This window comes from Symphalangus syndactylus, chromosome 21 (assembly GCF_028878055.3).
Source record: "Symphalangus syndactylus isolate Jambi chromosome 21, NHGRI_mSymSyn1-v2.1_pri, whole genome shotgun sequence".
Lineage (NCBI taxonomy): Eukaryota > Metazoa > Chordata > Mammalia > Primates > Hylobatidae > Symphalangus > Symphalangus syndactylus.
In genome coordinates this window covers 58,964,920-58,985,416 of record NC_072443.2, presented here as the reverse complement: position 1 = coordinate 58,985,416, position 20,497 = coordinate 58,964,920, and the positions used below count along the sequence as shown (strand labels likewise).

Below are 20,497 nucleotides of genomic sequence, written 5' to 3'. Positions count from 1 at the left end.
TAGTGAAATCCCATCTCTACTAAAAATACAAAAATTAGCCAGGTGTGGTGGTGCATGCCTGTAATCTCAGCTACTCAGGAGGCTGAGGCAGGAGAATCCCTTGAATCAGGGAGGCAGAGGTTGCAGTGAGCTGAGATTGTGCCACTGCACTGCAGCCTGGGCAACAGAGGGAGACGCCATCTCAAAATAAATAAATAAATAAAACAAATTATGCAGTCTCAGGTATGGCTTTATAACAATGCAAAAATGGACTAACAGTCTACCCCTAATCCAGCCCCCTAATGCTACCACATGAGTGCTCTTTCTAAAATGCAAATTGAGTCATTTTTCCTTCTGCTTCAAATCCTTCAGCGGTTCCCCATTGCTCTTAAGTCCAAACTCCTGTCCATGGACCCCCAAGCTTTCTCATGGTCTGGCCCTGGCCTGTCTCTCTAGACTCACCTCTGACTCCTCCCTGCCTCGTACTTCACGCTTCAAACTAAGTTGCTTTTCGTCCTCCATACACAGTTCTGCTGCCTACCTCAGTCTTTTTCCTCAAGCTGCCTTCTCTTTGAATGGCCTTCCTGACCCCTCCTGCCTAACTTCTCATCCTACAGCAAGACCTCCTCCTACACTGCCCACATCACCAAAAGCCATTTAAGGTGTCCCTGCCTAGGACACTCACAATACCCTGCATGTAGCAAGTCATGCGTTATTTTCACATGTTCATCTCCCCAGCCAGAATTATGCTTAAGACAGCATCTCTGTTTTGCTCATTTTTTTTCTAGCTTAAGTGCTTAGCATACACTAAGTGCTTAAAATGTGTTGAAAGAGGACTCCATTTCCAAGTCTTCAATGTAGCTACCTGGTACTGAGCACATTACAGCGTGCCAGACACCCTGCAGAGCAAAGTGCATACATTCCCTGGTGTGTTGCTTACAGCTTCCCTTGCGGGGAGTCACTATTGTTTTCTCTATTTATTCAGTGGGGCTTTAGAGAGAGGCAAAGTGACTGGACTGAGCACTCTGGCTACAGCAAATGAGGCTCCATTCTTTTCTGCCTGTGTGGACTTGGACAAGTCGTGCCTGTGCTGTCAGAGGTGTGCAGAGATTACTGTATCCCTCTCTCATTCACTCCTTTCTCCTTTGTAACAGAACCATATATATATATATATATATATATATATATATATATATATATATATATTTTTTTTTTTTTAGATGGAGTTTTGCTCTGTTGCCCGGGCTGGAGTGCAATGGCGCCATCCCACCTCCCTGCGACCTCCGCCTCCTGGGTTCAAGCAATTCTCCTGCCTCGGCCTCCCGAGTATCTGGGATTACAGGCACGCAGGGGACCACCATGCCTAGCTAATTTTTGTATCTTTAGTAGAGACAAGGTTTCGCCATGTTGACCAGGCTGGTCTCAAACTCCTGACCTCAGGTGATCCACCCACCTCAGCCTCTGAAAATGCTGGGATTACAGGCGTGAGCCACCTTGCCCGGCCAAGAACCTCAGTTTTATTTGGGCTGGGAATGCGCCGAGATAACAGACCACATTTTTTCAGCCTCCTTTACAGTTATGTGGCCCAAGTGACACAGTCCTGTGGAATTTCCAGAAGTCTTCAAACGAAATGTGGACCAGGTCACTGGAGCTCCAGTAGCCACGCTGGGCCATGAGGTGTTCTTGAGGATGCAGGCGGGATTGAAAATGGCAGTGCAGAAAGGAGCCTGGGTTCTGGATAACACTGAGAGCCGTATCAGCTATGATCTACCCACCTCCAGGCTTTTTTTTTTTTTTTTAATGTGATGGTAAAATAAACTATCTTGTTAAGCCACAGTAGTAGGGCTCTGTTAATACCAACCAAACCTGATCCATGGGGTCGGAATCTTACCCCTCTTGATCCCAGTGAGTCAGAGAAGTGGCAGCCAGCACGGGTGATAGAAAGTGTTTCTTTATTTGAATGTCATTCCACCTGCACTGAAGCTTAAACCCAGCAGCAGCAGAAGGGGTCAGGACCAAAATAAATGTTACCAAATTAGACAATGAACAGCGAGGACACACTCAAACAGAGCTTACTAATGGGTGTAGACAACACCAAGCTATCCTAACAACACACAGCACAGGCCCTCGGAGGGCTGCCCATCAGAGCTCTGCAGAAGGCTCCCTTGTTCCCTGTTCAGGAAACCCCAGTCCCACTCAAAAGTTAGCCATGGGCCAGGCAGGGGCTTGCAGAAATTTCTGGTGCTGGGAAGATCCCAGCTTTTCCAAAGGCAGGGTTTCCCTTTCTCAGTTCACACTGGAAGCTGGAGAAAGGTTATTCCCCGCGTGCCCAAGCAGGATGCTCAAAAGGCCAGGGACTCTCCCCACAGCCTTATCTAAAAGTTCTCATCATCTTGGCTAGGCCTGAAAAGGATCTTGATTCTTTGGTCCTCACCCCCTCAGGAAAGTTTTCCTTCATGGGTACCGGTCCCCAAAGACAAAAGTTTTCATAGCCCCAGTTCCCAGAATGACTCAACTGACCAGCACTGTGGGCCAGGGACTGAACCACCCCTAGGCTGTGGCTGCCGTGGCCTCTCCTGAGTCCCCAGATCAGGCAGAGAAAAGCGGGCAATGGCAGACCCTTGATCCGGTCACAGTTGAGGGGGGACTTCTCTTGGGACCTGAAGCCGGAAGGCTCTAGGTTGGAGCCCAACAAGGCCCTCCTGGGGTCAGAAACAGGCACTGATCTCTGCTTATCTCCTCCTGAAGCTAAAGCCAGATCGCCTGACAAGAGCAGAGACAAACCACAAAGCCCCCTTCCCATGATGTCTTTATTGCCCCAGGAGAGCCATCAGGGCCTCACCTGGGGCCCCCACTGGAGCACCTGCCACCCGCCCCATCCACACCTCTGCAGAACCCAGGGCCCCGGTCTATGGTTTGGTCCCCACTCTGACTTCTATCCCTTGCCTGTGTCACCCTGGGGTTCCCGCAGACTTCAGCCCACACAACTCTGACTTCCTGACCCCAAACTCCCTGGTGTATCTCCCCCTGGCTCTGCCAAGACGGCAGCTGGCCCGGTGCGGTGGCATGGGAATGTGGCCAGGCTACCCCACCAGGGAACTAGCCTCCCTCTTCTCCTACTGGCGCTGACCCACTCCTAAGTCAGCTGGACCCACTATGTCCTCTGAAGTGGCTTCCTTCACTCCAGTTCTCCCCAAAAGGATGCGGCCTTGGCTGCCTGTGCCCCGGGCCTCCAGCCTCTGAGGGGTCAGTTCTAACCCCCGCACAAGGGCACAGGTTTGGTGGGTGTCCTTGGGGAACAAGGTGTGGCAAGGACACCTGGTGGCAGGCGTCCTTGGAACAAGCTCTCCCCTCACCCAGCGCCCAGACAGCACCCCCTCCCCACTGCCCCGCATCCTGGCTCCTTCATCCTCCTCTCCTTCCTCTGCATCCCATTCTTGCCCCCTAACCCACATCTCCATTTACCTCTTCCCGGCTCCCAAGTCCTTTTTCCGCCTTTTCATCCATTTCCCCTCCCCCACCCCAGGCTCTCGGGCAGCCTCTCAGCTGGTCTCTCATCTCTCTCCGCCTCTACCCCGTCTCTCTCGATCTCTCCTCCTCGCACTATCTCTTTCTGTGCCTATCCGTCCCCCTCGCTCCTTCTCCAATCATCTCTCATCTCCCTGTCTCTGCACCTCTCTCCTCCTCACCCCACTGTCTTCCCCATTCCCAGTCGCTTGCTGCGCCCCTCCCCTCACTCTCTCCTAACTCTGCTCTCCCCCTCCAACGCTGGGCTTTGGTTTGCATCTTTGAGGAACTCCCTCCTACCCCAACTCCCTCCCACGGGACTCCCGCACCCTCCCGCATTTAACTCGGACCCTCTGTCCCCCAGCACCCCTACCCCAGGCCGACTGGACTGCCCGGGAAGGCGCCGGCGGGGAAGGGGAGCCCAGCGCTGGGACCAGAGCACTGCGGGGAGGCTTTGCCCGGGAGGAGTAAGCGGAGGAGTGGGGTCGGGACTTGGTAAGTTACAGGTGGCAGGAACCCACCAGGTCCCAGCATCTGATTCCGGCTAGGGTCCAGAGTGGGGAGACAGGCAGGGGACTTCTAGGGTCTTTCTTGGAAACCCTAACTCTCAGGTCCAAGTCCTGTGGAAATGAACACAAGGTTGGCAAACACATGGCGCTCAAGCGACCCTCTCCCCACCGCCGAGGCCCGAGGCGGCTTCCCCCAGCATCCTGCAGGGCGCCGCCCCTTCCCTGCAGGTCCAGGCAGCCAGGAGGGGGCGCTGGACGAAGCCGGTCTGTACCAGCAACTAGCGCTGAGGGGAGCTGTCCAGGCCCCAGGACAGGGAGGCTCCCCGGGTGAGATGGCTCTGCCGCCAGACCTACAGGGGAATGAGGGGTGTTCAAAAAATACCAGGAGTCTCCCTCACCTGCTCCCTGCCAAGGGGAAGGGAGACGCCCCCACAGTGGGAGGAGGGGGGAGAAACTTCTCACCTGCCCCCCAACACACACACGCTCACACGCGCGCACACACGCACACACATTTCACCCACATACACATACACTCATGCCTCGGCTCCAAGCACTGCCCATAGGTGCAGACCCTGGGCATATCGCAAGGCGAGAGGTGGGCCAGAAGGAGGAAGAGGCTGGGACAGGGTAACAAGGCCTAGGAAGGGGGACAGGGGTACCCTGTTCAGAGATGACCTGCAAGTTCAAGTTATGCAGAAAAGTATCAAAGAGACAAGACAGTCTCTGCCCTTGGTAGATGCCTGGGGTGTGGAGGGCATGAAAAGGGGCAGAAGGGGTAATGCATCCCCCAACTCCCCACCTCTGGGGTCCCCTCCACAACCCCAACCCTGACAACAGGGCCAAGAAGTCTGTGCTGTACAAAACAGGCCAAGGTCAAGGGTCCAGTCATTGGTGAGACATCTCAGCAGAGAGGAGGCCTGGGCAAAAGAGGCCAAGGTCAAGGGCTCAGTCATCGGCGAGATGTTCCAGCAGAGAGGAAGAGGAGGCCAGGCCAGCCTGGGCTGAGCAGCTTCTAAGCTCCAACTGCCAAGGCCACGTACCCCCTCCCGCTACCTCCAGAGCCTGAAGGTCTTTTCTGACTCTGGGCTGATCAGGGCCCCGGTCTGCAGCTGACAGCAGGGCCCTGTGCGTCCCTCAGTGTAGCTCTCACTCAGGGCGAGCTGGGAGCAGGCTGGAATGGGGCAGAGGAGGTCCCAGGGGAGACTGGTGGCACCTGGAGCTTTGTGGCAGATGTGGTGGAACCAACATCAGCCAAAGAAAAAAAAAAAAAGTAGGAAAGAGTCCAGCCCACCCTGGGGCAGTATCTAGAATAAATTTCTTGAAGAGGCAGGGACCAGAAGAGGTGTGGATACAGCCAGGCAGCAGCTCTCCAGACTGAAGGGGCCTGGGGAGCTGGAACTACAGCTCCACTCTCCCTGGGGATCTGCAGGGACTTCCAGGCCAGTCTAGAGAGGAGAGGAGAAGCCCAAGGGCCTAGGCGGATGCAGGCTCCCTTAGGTCAAACTGAGGGAGGAGCAAGAATTAGGCCCTCCCAAGGTTTGGAGGGCCTCTCTTCTCCGCCAGGCCACATCCAGGATTTCCTCTCCTCAAAGCCTGGAGCTCGCAGGGTAGTCGGTGAGAAGTAAGTCTGAGATCGGGGTCTTCCCTCAGAGCTTGAATGGAGTGACGAGAGGGCAGGAGGCAGGACAAGCTGAGGTCATGCCAATTCCTGGGCTGTGATCCTGGCCTTTCAGGGTCCCTGTGAGTGAGCCACGGGGCAGGGAAGGACTCCCCATCCAGAGACATCACCCCCGGGCCGCAACACGGAGCTTACTGTAGAGCCCACAAAATCTAAGAGAGAGAGAGAGACAGGGAGAGAGAATTAGAGAAAGTCAGAAGCTGCCGGGGCATTCAGGCTTTCCTTGCACATTCCCCAGGGCAAAAGTGGGCAGAGGGGCCGGGCGCGGTGGCTCACGCCTGTAATCCCAGCACTTTGGGAGGCTAAGGTGGGTGGATCACTTGAGGTCAAGGAGTTCAAGACCAGCCTGATCAACATGGCAAAACCCTGTCTCTACCAAAAATACAAAAAATTAGCCGGGCGTGGTGGTGCATGCCTGTAATTCCAGCTACTTGGGAGGCGGAGGCAGGAGAATCGCTTAAACCCAGGAGGCAGAGATTGCAGTGAGCCAAAATTGCACCACTGCACTCCAGCCTGGGCAAAAAGTGTGAAACTCCATCTCAAAAAAAAAAAAAAAAAAGGTCAGAGGGGCAGACTGCACAAGCGCTGAAATCCCAGCCTCACCTGACCGGCAGGATGGCCTTGAGCAAGCCATTTAACCTCTCTGAGCCCCGATTTTCTCATCTGCAAAATGAGGATCATAGCCTACCTCACAGGGTAATTCCAAAGGGTCAAAAAGAGACAAATAATGACAGCCAAGGACTTGGCAGTGTTTGGTCATAGAATATGCTGGAAATGGAAGCAATTATTTTTTCTTTGGTTCCAGAGGTCTTCTTTAAAAATATACATATATTTCTTTCTTTTTAATAGAAACTGGGTTTTGTTACATCGCCCAGGCTGGTCTTGAACGTGTGGGCTCAAGCGATCCTCCTGCCTCAGCCTGTAGCTGGGACCACAGGTGCGCGCCATGGCTTTTGACTCGGAGGTCTTTGGGTTAAAACTGAAGTGGGAGGCTCACTCATCTTGAACTCCCAGTGAGGGACGGAGACTCCCTGGACACTGAAGGGAGGAAGACTGGGGCTCCTTTACATCGATTTTTAACACCGAGTTGTTAGGGGGCTTTGGGAAGGGAGGAGAAGGACACTGAGGGGGCCCACTTCACATCAGTCACATCCCCACACCCCTTCTTGAGAAAGGCCGGATCTGTCTTAGTCTTGCACTTCTGAAAGCTGCCGCCAGAGGGCAGGCCTTGACTTCACACCAAAACCACAGAAATCCCGGGGTCTGAAGGACTGCATCAGGTATTTAGAACCTGCCTCTGAGTACAGGTTAGCAGATCAGCATTCCAGGAGAGCTCCCAAAGCGGTGCAGGAAATCTCTGGCTTCACCAGGTTGAGACAGGCAGCATGACAGAGGGGGAAGAGCTTGGATTTTGGACTTGCCTGGGTTCAGATTCTGCCTTCACCACTTAAGTGACTTTGGGCAAGTTACTGGAGCTCTGGAGTTCTCTGAACCTGGTCTTTTTTCTTTATTGTATTTTAATGCTACTTGATATATATGAAAGTTTATATGCAATACACTAATTATAAAGCATACAATGTGCCAGGTAAGGTGGCTCACACCTGTAATCTCAGCACTTTGGGAGGCCAAGGCGGAAGGATTGCTTGAAGCCAGGAGTTCAAGACCAGCCTGGGCAACATGGGGAAACCTCGTCTCTACAAAAAATACAAAAATTAGTCAGGCGTGGTGGCGCATGCCTGTAGTCCCAGCCACTCAGGAGGCTGAGGCAGGAGAATTGCTTAAGCCCAGGAGTTTGAGGCTGCAGTGAGCTATGATTGCACCACTGCACTCCAGCCTGAGCAACAGAGGGAGACCCCCTCCCCCAATCTCTTTAAAAAAATACAATAATAAACACTGGTGAGCTCACCATTCAATAACTATAACTCAGCCGGGTGTGGTGGCTCATGCCTGTAACCCCAACACTTTGGGAGGCTAAGAATACAACAGTTAGGTAGGTGTGGTGGCAACATGCCTGTAATCCCAGGTACTCAAGAGCAAGAGGCTGAGGCACGAGGATCACTTGAACCCGGGAGCTGGAGGCTGCAGTGAGCCGAGACCATGCCACTGCACTCCAGCCTGGGCAACTGAGCAAGACTCTGTCTCAAGAAAAAAAAAAAAAAAAGGACTCTAACTCTACCCATAATTTGCATATACCTCCATGCTCCAGCTCATACACTTGACTTCCTCCCCTTCCATCATAACCACAGATGACCATCATCCTACCTTTCATATCGATTATTTCTTTGCTTTTTTAAAAAATACACTGCCACAGCTGGGCGCGGTGGCTCATGCCTGTAATCCCAGTACTTTGGGAGGCCGAGGTGGGCAGATCACGAGGTCAGAAGATCGAGACCATCCTGGCTAACACGGTGAAACCCCGTCTCTACTAAAAATACAAAAAATTAGCCAGGCGTGGCGGTGGATGCCTGTAGTCCCAGCTACTCAGGAGGCTGAGGCAGGAGAATGGTGTGAACCCGGGAGGCGGAGCTTGCAGTGAGCGGAGATCGCGCCACTACACTCCAGCCTGGGCAACTGAGTGAGACTCCATCTCAAAAAAAAAAATATATTGCCACAAATACATGTGTGTTTAAACAATACATTGCTTAGTTTTGCTTAGTTTCGAGCTCAGTAAATATATCACTCTGTCATATTCTGGAACTTGTTTTGTTTTTTTTTTTTCCCCTCAATATTATATTGCTGAGATACATCCACTGTGGTACATATAACTGAAGTGTGACATTTTCATGGCTGTGAGCTGCTCTGTGATGTGAACATGTCACATGTATTTATCTGGCCTCCTGTCCATGGCCATTGGGCTGTTTATAGCTGTTTGCTACAGTGAAGCTGCGGCCACCAGCACCCTTGAACGCTTCTCATGGGTTTGCACCTGAGGTGGGTTTGCTGGGTCACAGGCAAATGATCAGATCTGAGGGAGAACATCAAATCATTTAAAAGGTGGTTGTACTGTCAGGCAGGTTTCTTTTTTTCTTTTCTTTTCTTTTCTTTTTTTTTTTTTTGAGATAGCCTCTCACTCTGTAGTCCAGGCTGGAGCGCAGTGGCACAATCACAGCTCACTGCAGCCTCAACCTTCTCAGGCTCAGGTGATCCTCCCACCTCAGCCTCCTGTGTAGCTGAGACCACAGGCACTTGCCACCACATCCAGCTAGTTTTTGTGTTTTTTTTTTTTTTTTTTTTTTTTTTTTTTTTTTTTTTTTTTTTTTTTTTTTTGAGATGGAGTCTCGCTTTGTCGCCCAGGCTGGAGTGCAGTGGTGCAATCTCGGCTCACTGCAAGCTCCGCCTCCCGGGTTCACGCCATTCTCCTGCCTCAGCCTCTCCGAGTAGCTGGGACTACAGGCGCCCGCCACCACGCCCGGCTAATTTTTTGTATTTTTTAGTAGAGACGGGGTTTCACCGTGGTCTCGATCTCCTGACCTCGTGATCCGCCCGCCTCGGCCTCCCAAAGTGCTGGGATTACAAGCGTGAGCCACCGTGCCCGGCCTTTTTTTTTTTTTGAGACAGAGTCTCACTGTCTCCCAGGCTGGAGTGCAGTGGCGCAATCTCGGCTCACTGCAAGCTTCGCCTCCTGGGTTCACGCCATCCTCCTGCCTCAGCCTCCCAAGTAGCTGGGACTATAGGTGCCCGCCACCATGCCCAGGTAATTTTTTTGTATTTTTAGTAGAAACAGGGTTTCACTGTGTTAGCCAGGATGGTCTGGATCTCCTGACCTCATGATCCAACCACCTTGGCCTCCCAAAGTGCTGGGATTACAGGCATGAGCTACTGTGCCCGGCCCAGTTTTTGTATTTTTTTAGGGAGGGGATTTCACCATGTTGGCCAGGCTACTCTTGAACTCCTGGGCTCAAGCGATCTACCTGCCTTGGCTTCCCAAAGTGCTGGGATTATAGGCGTGAGCTACCACACCCAGCCAGGGTTTCCAATTCATGCAACCCTCTTACTCCTTTTATTTGAAATTACCCTGCCTCCCAGGAGCAGGCCTGGCTCCCGCCGCTGCCCCCCAGCCCACAGCACACTCGCCTTTGTTCTCCGGCTTGAGCTCCTCCTGCAGCAGGTCTGTTTGCCGGTTGCCCAGCACGAAGGCGAGGAAGGAGAGGATGAGGGCGTTGAGGATGCCGATGATGGCCAGGATGTATGCCCAGCGCACTGAACAGTCCCCCAGGGAGTACTTCCCCGTCTTGGCCCCACACATGTCCCGGATGGTCTCGGCGTCCCAGCCATCAGGAAAGATCATGCAGCCCAGGACGAGGCACAGAGCTGAGGGGCAGAGCACCGGGCCCACCACCACGGTCAGGAAGGAAGAGAAAAGATCATTACTCCCTAGTGTCCGCAGTCTGGGCCCCACCCTATTGAGGGCACATCAACCCAACCACATGCTTGTTACCCACTTCCAGAGACGGAGAAAGAGAGGGCAGGGGCGGGAGAAAGAGACGGCAGGGGCAGGGAAAAGAGAGAGAGAAAGAGGTCTAGGATGGGTAGCAGAAACTTTCTGGAACCCGCAATGCCCTCTCCCTTCCCCATCAGATCAACTCCTCCTCCAGGAAGCATTCTGGGAATATGAGAACATAGCCACCCACAGCCACCTCCTTCAACTTCCTCTAGCATCGGGACCAACTTCCTCTCCCATCTCTCCCATCCTCATTATTATTATTATTTTATTTATTTATTTATTTTGAGACGGGGTCTCGCTCTGTTGCCCAGGGTGGAGTGCAATGGCATGATCTAGGCTCACTGTAACCTCCACCTCCCGGCTCAAGCAATTCTCCTGCCTCAGCCTCCTGAGTAGCTGAGACTACAGGTGCCTCCCACCATGTCCGGCTCATTTTTGTATTTTTAGTAGAGATGAGGTTTCACCAGCCAGGCAGGTCTCGAACTCTTGACCTCAAGTGATCTGCCCGCCTCGGCCTCCCAAAGTGTTGGGATTATAGGAGTGAGCCACCACACCTGCCCTCATTGTTATTTTTTAAATTCTTGTCCTTCACCCATCAAACGTTTATTGGGCATCATTTTCCTTTTATTCACGATGCTAGAATACACTTTCATTCATGCAGTTGAGCACTTTGCTGAGAGCACAGACTATGGAGTGCCAATGATAGGACTTAGCCTAGTTCTTCCCCTAACTTGGCTGTATGACCTTGGGGGATGCCACTGAATCTGAACAGGCCTGTTTCAGTCAATACCATTGTACTTACCTCAAGGGCGATTAGGAGGATTAAATGAAGTAATGCGTGCAAAACACTTAGCACAGTGCCAGGCACTCAGGTAGCATTTATCCAGGGCCTACCATATGTCAGGCACTAGACCAGGCCTGGGGTGTGGGGAGACTTGGATTTTAGCTGCATGGAGCTTGCAATGTAGTGTGGAGAGAGGTACATAATAGCAAAGTGATTAAGAAGGCTGGGTCTCAAATCCTGGCTCAGCTATTTTCTAGATATGCCACACTGAGCAAGTTCCTTCATCTTTAAGCCTCAGTTTCCTCATCTGTACAATGGGGATAATGATGGTTTTCTCAAGTGGTTGTAAAGATTATGGAAGGCAGCAAAATGTAAAGTGCCTGGTACAAGTAAGTTCTGGGTAAATCTTGGCTGTTATCAAAACCAGTCATAACACCAAAAGTAATAATTACACAAATAAGAAAGTAATTTGGGCAGTTGGTTTCAGGTTAGGAGGACAAAGGCAAAGAGGAAGAGAAGGAGCAGGCTCAGAAGGGCCTTGGCAATGGTTCCCTAGCTAGCATCCACCTGCTTTGGATTTAGCAACCCACCTGTCCCAATCCCGGCCCAGGTGGGCCCTTGGCCAGCACTTAGCCTAGTGCATGAGACCCAAGCCTGAGCTGATCAGCACATTGCGTTCCTCTGGTAACAGTGACTGGCTTGGAGAGTGGCACCTGCCACGTCACAAGGCAGTCAGAACCCCCAGATTCAGCAGGCCACTGTAGAGATGGGGTCTTCCCCTCCACCAGCTCTGCATCACCTGCTTGATGGGGCCCTCGTACTGCCAGTCTTGCCAACATTTGGGTTACTGTATCTGAGACCCAAAGGTTCCATAGGGCTCTGTTTGGAACCGTGGGGACCTTGAGCCTGCACCAGGCCCACCCACAGCGTGCTTAGCCTGGGTTTTAGATGACAGCAATGCAAAGTGGGGGTGATGGTCAGCTCTGCCCACTGTCCACCTGGCCCATCTAGTCCCCAGGGTGGGAAGGGGCCCTTGGCTGTGCCAGCTCCCTCCCACATCTACAATGGAGGGAATGTTCCCAGGCCTCAGCCTCTTCTGGCTTCCAACGGAGTGGGCCCTCCTCCCCATCGTGGCACTGCCAGATTCCAGCCAGTCCTCCCCCTCTCCCCAACACGTGCTCCTCTTCCAGATGCAGGCTCCCCCCACAATTCTGTGGTCGAACAGACACCGCAGCAGGGCTCCTCCTCCCACCAATGCTCCTCCTCCAAGTCAATTATCCACTCCAGTGAAACTCACCACCTAAGGGCTGGGAAAAGAGTTGCAGCCAAAGGGAATGGCAAAAGCAAAGCCCTGCGGCGGGAACAAGCTGGATGAGTTAAAGAATTAGCAACTTTGAACAGGCCAGAGCTCAGGGGAAAACCAGGGCTGGACATGCAAATTTGGGAACTGTGGGCACTTCAGGTATTTAAATCCCGAGGACTGGACACGGTGGAAACTGAAGAGAAGGCTTAGGACTGAGCCCTGATGCTCCAGCATTAACAGGGCAGGAGAAGGAAGAGGGGCCTGCGGAGAAGGCCTGGCCATCATCTCTCCACATAGCGCTGCACTTTGCCAGACCCTCCAGGACCCTATCTGAAAGGAAAGGAGGGTCAAACGCCAAGGAAGGGAACGGGGCAGGGCGAGGAGTGGTCTCAGCCCCAGTCCTTCCCCTGCCCTCGGAGTCCCCAGGGCCCTTTCCCAGGCGGGTGCGCTCCTGCCTCCCTATTCCCGGGCTCTAAATCTCCAGCAAGAGGCAGGAGTGGGAACGAGCCCAAGAAGGGGGCAAACCCACACCGTCCCTTCGCCACCTCTCTGGTCGTCCACTCCCAAGGTGCCAGAGGCGCGGGTCCTGCAGCAGTCGGTGGCTCCCGCCGGGAGCATCCCCGTCTCCATGGAAACCGCGCCTGCATCCCGGAGCTCCAAGCTGCGCAGCGCTGGCTCCTGTGGGCGGTCCTCCTCCCCTCCGCAACCTGAGCACTGAGGCCTCAGGGAGGTTTTCTTCCTTTTGCTTTCCGCCTGCACGTTCTTTCTGCCTCTGTCTCTCTCTTTCTGTGTCTCCATTCCTTTCTCTTCCCCGCCCTTTTCATCTTTCTTCGCACCCACCGCCCCCCGCCCCGGCTTGTCTACCTTGTGCTCAAGTCTCAGTCTGGACGCCCGCCCCTCCCGCTTTCCCCTTTATTTAGATCTCTCAGCATTTAATATTCATTCAACTCCCTCCTTCTCTCTATTTCTTTTCTCCCTTCTCTATATCTATTCCCTCACCTTATCCTCTCTTTTTGCCTCTCACCTCAAAGATCCCACAAATACATTCCTGCATGCCCACTATGTGCCAGGCACTGTGCAGTGTGCCGAGGACAGCAGGCTGGGTGTCTGTCTTCAGGGCAGAGGCATGTGGGAAGGAATACAGCCAACAAGTCAACACATAAAGAGTTACACATGTCAAGGTGTGCAATGGAAAAAGACTAGCAGCTGCCGCCCACAATAACAGGGGTACTCAGAGATGGCTGGGGCACTCACGCTGCAGGGTTTCAGATGGTGGCTGTGGGGCCACAGAGGCCACTCTGGGAATGGGAGATATCAGAAGTCAAACAAATGAAAAGCCAATTAGATGGGTTCCTTGCACCTAGGGGAAAGACAGAAAGGGACCAGTAGAGATAGCCTAGGCCAGGGAAGTGCCCAAGAGGGCCAACCATCAGGAGATGGAATGACTGCAGATAAGGTAGGGTTCAGTGTTCCCATTTGCTGGCTGAAGAAACTGAGGCTGAGGCTTTTGGGTTCCAAGCTCAAGTCTCTTTTGGAATAATGAGCTGGCTGAAGAGCCAGCTGCTGCTAGGCACATACACGGGTACAGGATGGCACAAGGTTTCTCAGCCTCAATGCTTTTGACATTCAAGCTAGATGATTCTTCATGAGGGGCCAACCAATGCACTGTGGGATACTTAGCATCATCCCTGGCCTCTACCCGCCAGATGCCAGGGGCACACCAAACCCAGTCAATACTGATTAAAAAATGTCAGTTGGGTATGGGTGGCTCATGCCTGTAGTCCCAGCACTTTGGGAGGCCGAGGTGGGAGGATCACTTGAGGCCAGGAGTTTAAGACCAGCCTGGGGCAACATGGTGAAAACCACAAGTACATGGTGGCATGCACTTGTAGTCCCAGCTCCTCAGGAGGCTGAGGTGGGAGGATCGCTTGAGCCAGAAAATCAAGGCTGCAGTGAGCCAAAATTGCACCATTGCACTACAGCCTAGGCATCAGAGCAAGACATGGTTTCAAAAAAAAAAAACCCTAATGTAGGGGATTATCCCTGGCTGAAAACCACTGGTGTAGGGGCAGAGGCTCCAGGATGGGAGATCTCTATCCAGCTACCCCACAGTCCTACTGACTTTCTCTGCTCCAAGCAGCCAGGAGGTGTTATGACAAAATTAAGATGAACAATGTTAATATTTTTAATATTGTGATACTATTGCTAAAAATAGTGTTGAGTGGCCGGGCACGATGGCTCATGCCTGTAATCCCAGCACTCTGAGAGGCCAAGGCAGGTGGATCACCTGAGGTCAGGAGTTCGAGACCAGCCTGGTCAACATGGTGAAACCCCATCTCTACTAAAAACACAAAAATTAGCTGGGCTTGGTGGCACATGCCTGTAATCCCAGCTACTCAGGAGGCTGAGGCAGGAGAATTGCTTGAACCCAGGAGACAGAGGTTGCAGTGAGCCAAGATTGCACCACTGCACTCCAGCCTGGGTGACAGAGGAAGACTCCATCTCAAAAATAAATAAGTAAATAAATAAATAAATAAATAAATAAATAGTGTTGAGTACTTAACTATGTGCCAGGGTGCTAAGTTTCTGACTTTCATTATCTCATTTAATCCTATTACTAATTAAAAAAATTCGGCCGGGCAGGGTGGTTCACACTTGTAATCCCAGGACTTCGGGAGGCCGAGGCGGTGGATCACGAGGTCAGGAGTTCGAGACCATCCTGGCTAACACGGTGAAAACCCATCTCTACTAAAAATACAAAAAATTAGCCGCGTGTGGTGGCGGGCGCCTGTAGTCCCAGCTACTCGGGAGGCTGAGGCAGGAGAATGGTGTGAACCCAGGAGATGGAGCTTGCAGTGAGCGGAGATCACGCCACTGCACTCCAGCCTGGGCGACAGAGCTAGACTCCATCTCAAAAAAAAAAAAAAAAAAGCCATGAGGTGGGAAAAAATACCACCCTCATTATACGAATGAGGAAACTGAGGCTCAGAGGCACCAAGTGTCTTACCCAATGTCACATAGCTTGTAAGTGAGGGAATCTGTATTCAAGCACAGATAGTTCCTTACTGCATGTTTTTCTTTGAATAAACTCACTTTTTAACTTAGATGCATTTACTTAAAAAGTAAATTTAAAAGAAAAGGAAACCAGGATCATTTGACATAAATAGAAAAACACTATAAATATAGGTATAATGAAATCAAAACAATGTTCTTAGAATCTAGCTAGATACTTTTGCCTGCCGAGTGCTCTGAGCCTGAGGGCTGATTTCTCTTTGTTTAAAAGACCTATTAGTAAGTGTGAGAGGAGTTAAAGACGCATTAGCACCAAACTGAAACTTTCTCCTTAAAGTTATGGAAGAAATTGGAAATGGAACCATGTGCTCACCACTGGCTGCCCGATGCATCTTGCATGTGTCCGGTGTTTGGGAAACACACCCCATTTTGTCCTGCCTCCACAGGAGGCTTGGCTCCATCCTTTACATGGCGATTGTTTTTTTTGTTTGTTGCATTTTTTTTTTTTTTTTTAGACGGCGTCTTGTTCTGTCGCCCAGGCTGGAGTGCAGTGGTGCAATCTCGGCTCACTGCAAGCTCTGCCTCCCAGGTTCACACCATTCTCCTGCCTCAGCCTCCCGAGTAGCTGGGACTACAGGTGCCCGCCACCATGCCTGGCTAATTATTTGTATTTTTAGTAGAGACGGGGTTTCACGTGTTAGCCAGGATGGTCTCGATCTGACCTCGTGATCCGCCTGCCTTGGCCTCCCAAAGTGCTGGGATTACAGGCGTGAGCCACCGTGCCCAGCCTACATGGCAATTTTAGGCAGTCAGTTTCCCCCTCTGGGCCTCAGTTTCTTCCCCTATGAATGAGGATCATGACATTTGCCCAACCCATTTCATAGAGCTTCTGTGAGAATCAAATGGGAGATGAGAAGTGGCACGGCAATTTTGTAAGGGTGGAGTGTGAGCAGGTCATGGTGACTCTTGGCAGAGTGAGAAAATAATCCTGAACAAAGGACTTTTTCTAGACATTCAAAAAATGTTAACAATGGCTGCCTGGGAAGGAGGTAAGTTTATTTTTTTGCAATTTAACCATGACAGAGACAAATAGCTTGCCACACATGGTTAAATATCTATTCATCCCTTCTCCCTTAGTATTTAGAACCCTCAATTTTTAGCTAAGACCTTGACTGTAGAGAATAAAGACTGCATTTTCCAACCTCTCTTGCAGTTAGATGTGACCATATGATTAAGCAAAATACACGTAGATGTGTTTTGTGGCGTTAAGGAAACAACTTTATATAAATAGATTTATAAGGATGCTACCGGGTACTCTTTGTCCCATTTTTCTTCATCCATCTCTCCATTCAGCTGCCTGGAATGCAGATGTGATGGTCAGGAATCTAGCAGGCATCTCTGACAATAAAGATAGGGGCTATACCCCAGGAGTGGTGAGCATCAAGCAGGAAGTTGCTAATGACTTCAGGGGCTAGCATATCAGCTCTGGACTGCCTCACTCTAGGACATTTGTTTTTTTTGTTTTTTTTTGTTTTTTTGGGGTTTTTTTTTTTTTTTTTTTTTTGGAGACGGAGTCCCGCTCAGTCTCCCAGGCTGGAGCGCAGTGGCCGCGATCTCGGCTCACTGCAAGCTCTGCCTCCTGGGTTCACGCCATTCTCCTGCCTCAGCCTCCCGATTAGCTGGGACTACAGGCACCCGCCACTACGTCCAGCTAATTTTTTTGTATTTTTAGTAGAGACGGGGTTTCACCGTGTTAACCAGGATGGTCTCGATCTCTTGATCTCGTGATCTGCCTGTCTCGGCCTCTCAAAGTGTTGGGATTACAGGCATGAGCCACCGTGCCCGGCCTGGACATTTGTTTTATATAAGAGATAATAACCTTGGGTCATTTATTTTATTTTATTTTGTTTTTGCGACAAGGTCTTGCTCTGTCACCAAGGCTGGAGTGCCAGTGGTGGGATCATGGCTCACTGCATCCTTGAACTCCTGGGCTCAGGCGCTTCTCCCACCTCAGCCTCCCAAGTAGCTGGGACCACAGGTATTTGCCACCATGCTCAGCTAATTAAAAATTATTTTGGTAAAGATAGGGTCTTGCTATGTTGCCCAGGGTGGTCTTGAACTCCTGGCCTCAAATGATCCTCCCACCTTGGCCTCCCAAATTGCTGGGATTATAGATGTAAATTATTGCACCCAGCCTTGGGTCATTAAACTGCAATTATTTTGGTTTTTCATTTCACATGCAGTCAAACCTAGTCCTAACTGGCATAATGTTGTATTCTTTTTGAATTTTGTATCATGTGTATTTATTGGGAAAAATCATTTAACTGTGTGTCATTGGGCAAGTCCCTTCACCTCTTGGTGATACCTACTTCTCAAGCCACAAGGTAGACTGAGTGGTCACCATCATCGACTGTAATGGTAGGACATCTCCACTGGTTTTGGGGTGTAACGGTGGCACATGCACTCTTGTAAATGTACTTACCCCTTGACTCAACTTTATCCTACGGCTATACCCTTGATTATACACAAAGGATGAATACAAGGGTGTTCACTGCACCACCATCTACAACAAGGGACCAAAAACATGTCTACCAAGAGGCATCTGGCTATATAACTTATGGTGGTATCTATGCCATGGCATAGTATTAATCCATTTGATTGAATGGGGTACAATTGTATATGTTGTCATGATCTTCTAAGATATATTAATAAATAAAAAGAAGGTCAGTAGCGGTGGCTCATGCCTGTAATCCCAGTACTTTGGGAGGCTGAGGTGGGAGGAGCACTTGAGCCCAGAAGTTCAAGACCAGCATAGCAAGACTCTTGTTTCCACAAAAAATTTAAAAATAAAGGCAGTCAAGGTACAGAATACTGTATATAGTATAACCCTATCAATTTTTAAATAGGCTTTTTTTAAGAGTAGTTTTAGGTTCACAGCAAAATTGAGTAAAATATTCAAAGATTTCCCATCCAGTCCCTGACCCTACACATGCACAGCCTCCCTCACTATCGATATCCCCCACCAGGGTGGCATATTTATTACAACAGATGAGCCAACATTGACACATTATCACCCAAAGATCATAGTTCACATTAAGTATTACTCCTGGTGCTGTACGTTCTATGAGTTTTGACAAATGTGTAATGACGTTTATGTACCATTGTAGTATATCATACAGGGTATTTTCACTGCCCTAAAAAATCCTCTGTGCTCTGCCTATTCATCCCTTCCTCCTCCCAACCCTGGGCAACCACGCTGATTGTTTCACTACCTCCATACTTTTGCCTTTTCCAGAATGTCACGTAATTGTAATCATACTGTATGTAGCCTTTTCAGACTGGGACTTAGTAATATGCATTTAAGGTTCCTCCATATCTCCTCATGGCTTCATAGTTCATTTCTTTTTAGTGCTCAATAATATTCTATATTCTGGATATGCCATGGTTTATTTATACATTCACCTACTGAAGAATATCTTGGTTGCTTCCAAATTTTGGCAATCATGAATAAAGCTGATGTAAATATCTATGTGGAGGTTTTTGTGTAGACATGAGTTTTTTACTCCTTAGGGTAAATACCAAGGTGTATGATTGCTGGGTCATATGGTAAGAGTAAATTTATTTTTATAAGAAACCGCCAACATGCCTTCCAAATGACTATAGCATTTTGCATTCCCACCAGCAAGGAATGAGAGTTCCTGTTGCTCCACATCCTACCAGCATTTGGTGTCAGTGTTCTGGATGTTGGCCATTCTAATAAGTATGTAGTGCTAGCTCATTGTTGTTTGAAATTGTATTTCCCAGATGCATATGATGTGGTACATCTTCTCATATGCTAACATGCCATCTGTATATCTTCCTTGGGGTGTCTGTTAAGGTCTTTTGCCCAATTTTTAATTAGGTTGTTTCTTTTCTTATTTTTGAGTTTTAAGAGTTCTTTTTTAAATTTTTTTGAGATGGAGTCTCACTCTGTTGCCCAGGCTGGAGTTCAGGGGTGTGATCTCAGCTCACTTCAACCTCTGCCTTTCAGGTTCAAGCAATTCTCCTGCCTCAGCCTGCCAAGTAACTGGGACTACAGGCATGCTCTACCACACCTGGCTAATTTCTGTATTTTTAGTAGAGACGGGGTTTTACCATGTTGGCCAGGCTGGTCTCAAACTTGACCACAGGTGATCTGACCGCCTCGGCCTCCCAAAGTGCTGGGACTACAGGTGTGAGTCACCACACCCCACCTCAAGAGTTCTTTGTATATTTTAGGTAACAGTCGTTTATCAGATATGTCTTTTTTTTTTTTTTTTTGAGAGGGAGTCTCCCTCTGTCACCCAGGCTGGAGTGGGACGATCTCGGCTCACTGCAACCTCTACCTCCTGGGTTCAAGCAATTTTCTGCCTCAGCCTCCCATGTAGCTGGGACTACAGGCACATGCCACCATGCCTGGCTAAATTTTGTATTTTTAGTAAAGATGGGGTTTTGCCATGTTGGCCAGGCTAGTCTCAAACTCCTGGCCTCAAGTGATCCACCCACTTCAGCCTCCCAAAGTGCAGGGACTGTAGGTGTGAACCACGGCACCTGGCCCAGATATGTCTTTTGCAAAGATTTTCTCCCAGTATGTGGCTTGTCTTTTCATTCACTCGACTGTGTCTCTGACAGCAGAACTTTTTAACTTTAATGAAGTCCAGCTTACCAACATTTTCTTTCACGAATTGGGCCTTCAGTGTTGTATCTAAAAAGTCATTGCCAAACCCAAGGCAATCTAGCTTTTTTTTCCTATATTATTTTCTATGAGTTTCATAGGCTTCACATTTATGTCTGTGAAACATTTGGAAGACTGTAAGGTCTATGTCCATATTATTATTATTATTATTTTGCATGTGGATATTCAGTTGTTCCAGCACCATTTGTTAAAGAGACTATCTCTTCTCCATTGTGCTGCCTTTGAGCCTTTGTCGAAGATCAACTGACTGTATTTATGTGGGTCTGTTTCTGGGCTCTCCATTCTGTCCTATCAATCAATTTGCCCGTTCTTTCACCAGTATCACACTGTCTTTTTTTTTTTTTTTTTCTCGAGACAGTGGAGTGTCACTCTGTTGCCCAGGTTAGAGTACAGTGGCGTGATCTAGGCTCACTGCAACCCCTACCTCCCAGGTTCAAGCAATTCTCCAGCCTCAGCCTCCTGAGTAGTTGAGACTACAGGCACACACCACCAAGCCTGGCTAATTTTTGTAATTTTAGTAGAGATGGGGTTTCACGATGTTGGCTGGGCTCGTCTCGAACTCCTGAC

The 20,497-nt window shown here is 49.9% G+C and overlaps 1 protein-coding gene across 5 annotated transcripts in view; it reads right to left on the bottom strand.

The window, feature by feature from the left end:
• Positions 1 to 1,912: 1,912 nt before the first annotated feature.
• LHFPL4 (LHFPL tetraspan subfamily member 4) overlaps positions 1,913 to 20,497 on the bottom strand; it is a 57,849-nt gene continuing 39,264 nt past the window's right edge. For 2 of the 5 annotated variants that reach the window (XM_055259397.2, XM_063630477.1), the window contains exons 3-4: positions 9,748 to 9,984; positions 1,913 to 5,825 (exon numbers count right to left, since the gene is read on the bottom strand). In XM_055259397.2, the coding sequence (XP_055115372.1) occupies positions 5,725 to 5,825; positions 9,748 to 9,984 (338 nt within the window). In that variant the 3' untranslated portion in view covers positions 1,913 to 5,724. The other 3 variants (XM_055259394.2, XM_055259395.2, XM_055259396.2) reach the window with 2 other exon arrangements.